Genomic DNA, 9488 nt, shown 5'->3' on the forward strand with positions numbered 1-9488 from the left:
CTATTTATAAATGAATTAATACAGGCTTGAAATCACTTTCTTCCAGCAAACAAAATATTTAAGACCATGTCCCCACTTTTTCTCTATGTGTCTCCTTATTTCCAATGACTGGGTATTGCCCCAATTCAAAACTCCTTCCCAGTCCCGTAAGGGACTCATTTAACTCAGGTTGAAATCTACTGACTAAAAAGCATCCGTGGATTAAAATGAAGGGGGGGGGGGCGGGCAGACTTTAATCTTCAATTTCTAGAAATGTCCACCCGTGGATTCATAGACTCTTCACATTTCTTGGCATTAAAATACCTGCGAGTAACCATTCTGCCGCATCACAACTGCCGCACCAACACCCGGCTGTGAGCTCCAAACTATTTTGCAAACTCTGCAAAGGCGCAGAGATTTCCAGCTTCTCCAAAGCCCTCATTCACCCCATCCTCCCCTTGCCTAGTCGAAACGAAGTCCCACGGCAGGAAGGCAATAATTTAAAAGACCGAAGTTTGCCTCAGTCCTGCCCACTTGGACTCTGGAGGACGCAACTGAAACTTGCAAGGGAGACACGTCTCCCGGGGACCGAAACTTGCTCGGGGGGAGGGAGAGGCTGTGGGTCTCCCCTCCCCGCGGACCTGGCCAACCCCCGACCCTTCCAGAGACCCCCTTCACCGGTCGGCAGGTCCCCTCGGGCGCCGGCCCCGCCAAACCCTCCCCGCACGCCCCCCTGCGCCCCCTACCCCGCGCCCGCCAACCTGCCAATCACACCCGCAGCACCCTGCCGTCCAGGTTCCAGGGGGTTCCAGGCCGCGCTCGTTTCCGGAGCCAGTCCCCCTGGAGGGCGGGGACGGGGAGCGCTGCTCCGTCCACCTCCCCCGGGGCCGGGAATGGCGGCGTCCGGCTCCCCGGGGCCAACTCCGAGTCCCTGCCTGGAGGAAACGCGCCGAGCCCCACCGCCGCCGGCCTCTGGCGGGGGGAAAGGAGAAAATGAACTTACCTCCGGACGGTCCCGTCGGCGGAGGCAGCGTGGGGAGTCCCGGGGGCCCAGGAGGTCCCGGCGCGGCGGCGGCTACCGCAGTGCCCTCCGCCCCATTGTTTCCCTTCCAAGAGGATCCCGGCGAAGCCGAGCCCTGGAACCAGGAAGTTGCCCGGCGCGACACCTCCTGCCGCCGCTATGGAAACGGCCCCCGCCTCCCAGGGCGGCTCGCCCGGGACCCCGCCTCCGCGCCACCGGCCCCGCCCGCCTCACGGGCCGCTGCCAACCGACGCCGCTGCGGCCGCGGCCGCCGCCATCTTGGGGCGGCCCGGTCGGCCTCTTCCCGGCGGCACGTGCGCGCAGCTCCCGCGTTCCCGCCGGCCGCGGGGGCGCGCTGCCCGGGCTGCCGGGTGCGGGCGCCGTTCCCCCGGATGCGCGGCCAGAAGCGGCGCCTGGAACCCAGAGGGAGGGAGGGAGCGAGGGAGGGAGGGAGCGAGGGAGGGAGGGCCCGGGCGGCACTGGAGAGCCAGGACCTGGAGCGGGGCTTCGAGGCATTGCGCGAAAACGACCGGCTTCAGCCGGTGTCAACTGGCAGGTCGAGGGATGGACGTGTTTCGTTCCTGGCTCAACTACTGACCAGCTGTCAGGACCTTGGACACTTTTTCCCTATGCCTCACTTTCTTCGGTTTCTTCATCTGTAAAGTGACATAACAATAGTACCTGCCTCATAGGGTTGTTTCCTGGAAGCAAGTGCATGGTACTTAGAAAGTGCAAAATTATCATTCATTCAATAAAATGGCACTGCTTCTGACAAAAGTCACATTTCTGTCTTTTTCCAGGAACTTAATCTAAGTGTTCAAATCAGCACCACTTTAAATAGGCTACTGTGTAAGATCCCATTGCTGCTTGAGACTTCTGAAATGCTGATCTTTTGTCCCGTATTTCTCTAGGTCAGCTTCCCTTTTTTAGATCATGGAAATTGTCAAGAGTTTTAATCTCCAGAATCGTCCGTCAAGAGGTTCCATAAAAAGATGAATGATGTAAACTTTCCAATACTGTAATTAGCTGGCAGTTAAATGATTTATTCACTAGAAGCTAGCAAAGTTAGGGTGCGCAAATAACTAAAAGGCTTCCTGTCCTTGATTCCAGGAACTAGAATTACTAAAGCTGGCAACTCTGCATGGTGGCTATTATCTCTCTTTTCCAGCTGCTGAAAACTGACACCAAGAAACTGGGAGCTGTGTGCACTATGGGAGAGGAGGGGAGGAAGGAGGCGGGGTCACGGCCTCTTCCAAAGGATGCAACCTTGAGAACCTTGCATAAGCTTAGGTCTCAAATGGTCTCTAAGGCTTCTCCTTCTAGCTCACAAATGTTGTGATCTCCTTTGTACACTCTTTAAGAAAAGACAATGTATATACTTCCCTTTGGGTCTTCCTACATACATTTAAGCCAAATTTGTGAAGACCAGTGTTTAATGATCCTGATCCAAAACTAGTGGGACTTCCATGGCGGTCCAGTGGTTAAGACTCCACGCTTCCACTGCAGGGAGCACGAGTTCGATCCCTGGTCAGGAAACTATTGATAAGATCCCGCATCCCGCACAGTGCAGGCAAAAACAAAAAGCAAACAAAACAAAGCCATAAATAGCTTGATATATGAAATGAACTGGGGTAAAAACAGATCAGGAGCTGGCGGGACAGCAGGACATTGGTAACTTTTTCAACACTCAAGACACTTCTCCAAAAGTTATGGAATGCTCTGATTAGCCATCCCCCAGCTTGGGAAATTTTGAATTTCTGCAAGGCAGGAGCCCCCTCTCATACAGCCTTTTAGCCCCCACTGGACCAGCAGATTGCTTTGCATATGGTAGGCCCTCAATAAACATTTATTGAATTAAATCACCATATTTGTGGTTGTGCTCTCATCATTTCAGGAGGCCTTGGGGACCACAGAGACACGCAAGAGATGTTCTTCAAGGGACATCCTCGCAAACATCATAAACAAGAACCCAGAGTTACTAGTTAATGAGTTAATGGGATTTGGGATGAACAACCTCAGCCCCAGGCTTATTTGGCAAAACGAAGTGGAAATTTCAGATATGTTTTTCCATAAATTTTATGGGTAATTTTTTGAAAACTTTACTTTGGACCTAATTATGAGCACCACTGACTCAATTTTATACTACAATAATAGCATGATTAAGGTTCAGAAAAACCCACATTTTCCCCAAGTCAAAGTGTCATCAATGAATTGCATCACCTCAGTATAAAACCTGTATTTGTTCTTAGGTATACCTTTAGGGGCTTCCCAGAATTTTTTTTTATTAACCGTCTTGGAGCTATTGTTAAACAGTAAACACAAAGTTCTGTCTTTATATCCCCAGCATAGTGCTTGCCGGCAGGCATGCAAATTCCCTTATCTATGGCATATGATAAATATATAGAATTTATGTCAATGATTAGCAAGGAAATAAAGATAGAATCATTTTTCCTCTAAATGAGGGATGGGCAAACTTTTTCTTAAAGGGGAAAGATAATGAACATGAGAGCAGCCATAGACAATATGTAAAAGAATAAGTGTGCCTGTATTCCACTAGAAATTTATCATGGAAATAGGTGGCTTTGACCCACAGGGCATATTTTACCAACCCCCTAAAAATTATATTTAGATTATGCTCACTCCACTTTTATATTCATTCCAATAAAATTTCAGGTATTAACTGGAGAAAGTATAAAAGCTTGATATCCATAAAGCACCAAAAAGTTAAAAAAAAAAATTATGGAGTAACAGTTTATGTTACCAATTAAAATATTTCAAAAATAACAAAGGTTTAGGGGCTTCCCTGGTGGCGCAGTGGTTGAGAGTCCACCTGCCGATACAGGGGACACGGGTTCGTGCCCCGGTCCGGGAAGATCCCACATGCCGCGGAGCGGCTGGGCCCGTGAGCCATGGCTGCTGAGCCTGCGCGTCCGGAGCCTGTGCTCCGCAACAGGAGAGGCCACAACAGTGAGAGACCTGCATACCGCAAAAACAAAAAACAAAGGTTTAGAACTATGTCTCACACATTATGATGGAATAAGATAGATGGATATTTGCATTTCATTTTTGCAAAAGTTATGCATTATGCTAATGAAAAAAACTTAAAATGTTGCCAAAGGTAAAAGTATATGTTTAAATCCTCAGGATGCCATAATAACTAAGGCCAGAAGTACAATTTGTGGTGAGAACAGAAGAACATAGGACATAGAGGGAAAAAAATCTCCAAAGCAAATCATACGTCCTTCACTATCATCAGAATATGGATGAAAGGGTGCGTTCCTAGAGTCTCCTGTAAATTGAGAATTTGAAATGTGAATCCACGGCTATTGGATCCATTTAATTTTTTTAAAATAAGGGAGAGCAGATAGCTCCCTAGTGGGGGGAGTTTTTTTTTTTTTAGTAAAGCTGTGGAAAGCCTTGCAGTGCACACTGTCATGCTCACCAGCAGTAGTACTTTCTGAAATCTCATAAGGAGCCAGTGCTCTCCCATTGGTTAGGAAAGTCAGCTCCAGTGACACTGTGTATAATTGTCCTTCATTGTTGAAAACAACTCAGGCCAGTCAACACCTGTGTACCCAGTATAAGTGAAAAAGCAACGACTAATCAACAACCACATCCACAATGCTCATACTGAAAAGTTATCCTTTGGTTTAAAAGAGAAGTTATTGATTGCACAGCAAGGAAGGAGAGTCCATGGCACGACTGTGAACCCCATAAAATTGTATGCAAGATGCTGTGTACACAGTTTGTTCCTTATAACTATCTGGGGTCGTCTTGTTTTTTTACTGGTATACTTGGGTTTTTTCTGTCTATCTTAAAAATGGACATGCCGTGAGACTGGGGAATGGATCTGTCTTCTTCCCTACTTTATCCCTTAGTCCAAATCAGTGTCTGATACAGAATGAGCTTTCTCTAAATAATTGTAGAAGGAATGAAGGAAGGGAAGGAGGAAAGGGGGAAGGGAGAGAGGGAGGAAAGAATGAAGGAAGGAACAAAAGTATACAAATATACATTTTTCTTATATAATATTGTACATCACCTATACTTCAATTTTAAAAAATACATTTATTTTCTGGGCAAAGTATTTCCTAACTTTTCCATGTGCTCCAAAGGGTCTGTGACTCAAAGGGGAAAAAATGTAGGAATGATTTGTTTTCAACTACAAAGGCTGCCTCTCATTATCTCCTCTGCTCTTTGGTTCACAAGCCAACCTGCTCCTGATGACACACCAGAATGGCTGTCATGGTTTGCCAGAGACCGATAATGATGTCATAGCATTTGAAAAGCATCTCCTTATGTTTCTATAGCTTTAGAGAATTTCTTCTGTCTGCTCAACTTAGAGTTTCCATACTTCAACTCTCTGTTTGACCACCTTTTAGATATCTTTCATGACATTTATTTGTTTTTTATTTGTCTCATCAAGCAGAGTTGTGTTAAAAAGTATTCTAAGATATTGAAAAAAATTGAAGTACAATTTCAAGGCATTTTTGTCTCCGTTGCAGGGCAATAAAACTTTTGCCTCTGTGTATGTGATTTTTGAATTTACTTTTAAACTCTGTACACATAAATCTATATACATTGTCTGAGAGCTGGATTTCAAAGATGACCCCCCAATGAAAAATGCCTCTGCTATCCACATCCTTTTATACTATCCTCCTCTTGAATCTGGGCTGGACCTGTGACTCACTGTTGACAAAAATAATCAGGTGGAAGTGATGTTAAGTGATTTCTAAGGCTAGATCATAAGAAGTCTTACTGCTTCCACCTGGGTCTCTGGAATACTTACCTTTGATGGGCTCCCTCCTAGCTCAGCCATCATGCTGAAAGAAGCCCAAGCCACACAGAGAGGCCACACATAGGTGGTCTGAATGACAACTCTGGCTGAGCCCCCAGCATCGACTGCTAGTCACGTGGGTGCCCCATCTTGGACACCCAGCACAGTCAAGCCTTCAAGATGTCTTGAGCCCCAACTGTGCAACCGCATGAGAAACCCCAAATGAGGACATCTCAGTCAACCCACAGAACCCATAGAACCAGGAGAGCAATAATAAATTATTTTAAGCCATTGAGTTTAGGGTGGTTTTTTACCCACTTACAGATAACTGGAATAAATTGATTAAAAATAAAATGTGAAAGCTATACTTAGATATATTTTAGCTAAAACCTTAATAAGTAAATAACTTTATCAAGATTAGTAGAAATGCTGTATTAGAAGGTCCAGTTGTAGAAGAATGAGGGGAGCTGTAAGAGATCCTAACGTATTCCGAGCACGCTTTTCACTACTAAGTTGCTGATTTTGTCTGGTTCTTTCCTTTGAAGTGGGGTCATGTTGCTGGGTGCTGTGAAAGAACACAGTGACCTTAACCTTTTGGTGTCTGCAAAGTAAATATACTCACAATTACACTTGACTTAAATAGATATGCAATAGTCTTTGTCCACATGCTTTGGCTAAAAAAGGAAAGAAGGAGTGGTCACAAGGAGCCAGACCAAAACTCGTTTAAAATAAGACGATAGATGGAAAAAAATTTTTTTTATCTGCTCAGTTTATCTTTTCTATTGGCTAATACTTTATTAAAAATGCAGGTCCAGGGGAATTCTCTAGCAGTCCAGTGGTTAGGACGCCATGCTTTCCCTGCTGAGGGTCCGGGTTCAATCCCTGGTCAGGGAACTGAGATCCCACAAGCCGCGTGGGGCAGCCAAAAAAAAAGATTCAGGTCCATAATTCCTAATCTGTAATTTTGAAATCCACAAAGCTCTGAAAACCAAAAGTATTTTTCCTAAATAATTTGCCATCTAAACTCATTGGGTAGCAACTGAACTTTCCTTTGGCTATTTATGATGGTCTTTACCTTATTTCATATGAACACCCACTTCATCACAGAACAATTAGTGTGTTTGATTACAAGGTCCCGTCCCAGACCCCGCTTATGCTGCCCCCCTCAAGTAACATGCAGTATATGTGCTGTGTCACCCTTGAAATGGAAACTTCTTGTTTCAGACCTGAAGTTGACTTTATTGACGACATAAAGTAAACTTTTTTTTGCAGGGGGAAGGGCAGTCTACCGCAGAGTCACTGAGGAATCTCTGGATTCAGACAGCCTGAGTTCAAACCCCAACTCCACTGCTGGCCACCTCTGAGACCTGCGTTAGTGTGCAACCCTCTGCCTCAGTTTCCTCCCCTGCAGAATGAGGACAGCAATAGAAACTACCTCATAGGGTTGACTTAGAGGACTAAGTGAGATTATGCATGCAGAATGCTTAGCCCAATGACTAGTAGTAAACACTCAAAAAATGTTCACTCTTATTGTATTATTATTAAACGTAAGCTTTTCATAAATTCAATGAAATAAATAATATCTCAGTTAGGATTCAGTGAGGGAAAAAGAAACTACTCAAGGTATTACCAGCAGAAAGATATTGAATATTTAACCCATGAAATCAGATGTGTACAAAGGCTTTGGAAGGAGTGCGTGGGTGAAGGTTGAGAGTGAACCTCCACTAACTTTCAGGTTATTCCACATCAGCTGTGGACCCAATGTCAGGAAGCTGCTGCACCCAGAGATCAGAACTTGCAGGAAATGACAGGAAACCATGGCCAATGTCACAGCTGCCCTGCAGCTTAGAAGCTGGTGACTGTCAGGGACACTCTTTGGTGCCTAGCTTCACTGCAAAAACATATGTCTGTCAAACCCTCGTGTCAGCCACTCCTGGAGGAAGAATGGCACCATCCTTATGCTGTTCAAATCCCGAGTGCATCTCACTGGCAGAACCTAAACCTTATCAGAACTTGCTGGCAAAGGACTCTGGGAAATGCAGCCCTGAATCAGGCAATACCCAACATAAACAGTAATTTAATAACAATAATTTACATTTGTAAAGCACTTGCCATAAAAGCTCTCTGAGGTAGGCAGGAACAGTAGCACAGGGGCTAAGTGATGTGTCTGGTGTTGCCTGGGTAGGGAGAGACTCAGGTCCTTAAATTCGAAATCTAGAGAATGTGTCTTTATGCTGCTGTGTCCTATTTAATCATCTGGGTTCTACTTTATCCCTTAAATCTTCATACCATTTATATTATTATTGACTCACATTTCTACTTAAATCAATCTAAAGAGGAAATTTTGCATCACTATGTAAAGTAGAATGTAAGTCACTGAAGTAGAAAACAGATGTCACATGACATAAAGATAAAAGAAAAAAAGAAGATAAAAGTAAAAAAGAACACACTGAAAACAATGATATTAAAACCGCCAGAATAACATTGCCCAGAGGGCTCTGAGCCTGAAGCCTGTTCTCTCTTTGTTGTAAAGGGAGATTAGCTTGTATTAGAGACATTAAATGTACTAACAGCAAACTTCCTAGCACCAAATTGAGACTGTCATTGATATATTCACATGGACTAAAAGGTGTCTAAATCTCAGTAAAGAAATTAAATTTCTCACTATGCAAGGCAATGTTATTTAAAGCCTTGTCCGTCTTACCTGCCATCAATAGAACACAACCCACACTTTGGGTAACACTGCCTTCTGCCATATCAATACTGAAAGTTTAGCTGAGAATCCAGGTATTTATTTATTCAATTTTGAAAACTACTTCATAGCTGAGTATTAAATGCATGTTAGTATGTTTTGCTCCTACTGACTCACTCATATAAGATTTTTGGATATGGTCGAGATGAAATTCACATAACATAAAATTAACCATTTTAAAGTGAACAATTTAGTAACATTTAGTGCATTAACAATGTTGTACAATCACCACCTCTATGTAGTTCCAAAACGTTTCCATCACCCCAAAAAGAAACTCAGTACCCATTAAGCAGTTACTCTCCATTTGTTGTCTTCCCAACCCCCAGCAACCACTGATCTGCTTTCTCTATGGATTTACACCAGATATTTCCTATAAATGGAATGGAATCATACAATACATGAGCTTTGTCTCTGTCTTCTTTCACTTAGTATGAGGTTCATACATGTTATAGCATGTGTCACTACTTCATTCCTTTTTATGGCTGAATAACATTCCACTGTAGGGATATACCCCCATTCATCCATTAATAGACATTTGGGTGGTCTCTACTTTTTGACTTGTACATAGTGCTGCTATAAACATGTGTGTACATGTATTTGTTTCAGTACCTACTTTTCCATTATTTTAGATACATACTGAGGAGTGGAATTGCTGGGTTGTATGGTTGATCTGGGTTTAACTTTTTGAGGAACAGCCAGTCATCCATAGCGGCTGAACCATTTTATACTCCCACAGCAATGCACAGGTATTCCAATTTCTCCATATCCCTGCCAACACCTGTTTTCTACTTTTGTGATTATAGCCATCCTGGTGAGTATGAAGTGGTGTCTCGTGGTTTTGACTTGCATTTCCCTAATGACTAATGATTCTGAGCATCTCTTCATGTGCTCGTTGGCCATTTGTAAATCTTCTTTGGAGAAATGCTTACTCAATTCCTTTGCCCATTTAAAAAATTGGGTTG

At 43.9% G+C, this 9488-nt stretch overlaps 1 protein-coding gene across 1 annotated transcript; it reads left to right on the plus strand.

Annotated features, from left to right (window-relative positions):
* Positions 1 to 872: 872 nt before the first annotated feature.
* Positions 873 to 1667, plus strand: LOC136118559 (uncharacterized). Its single transcript, XM_065871789.1, is given in 3 exon segments — positions 873 to 909; positions 912 to 1026; positions 1028 to 1667. Coding segments are annotated over 3 exon segments (792 nt in total).
* Positions 1668 to 9488: the final 7821 nt, after the last annotated feature.

The sequence above is a fragment of the Phocoena phocoena genome, chromosome 2 (genome assembly GCF_963924675.1).
Source record: "Phocoena phocoena chromosome 2, mPhoPho1.1, whole genome shotgun sequence".
NCBI lineage: Eukaryota > Metazoa > Chordata > Mammalia > Artiodactyla > Phocoenidae > Phocoena > Phocoena phocoena.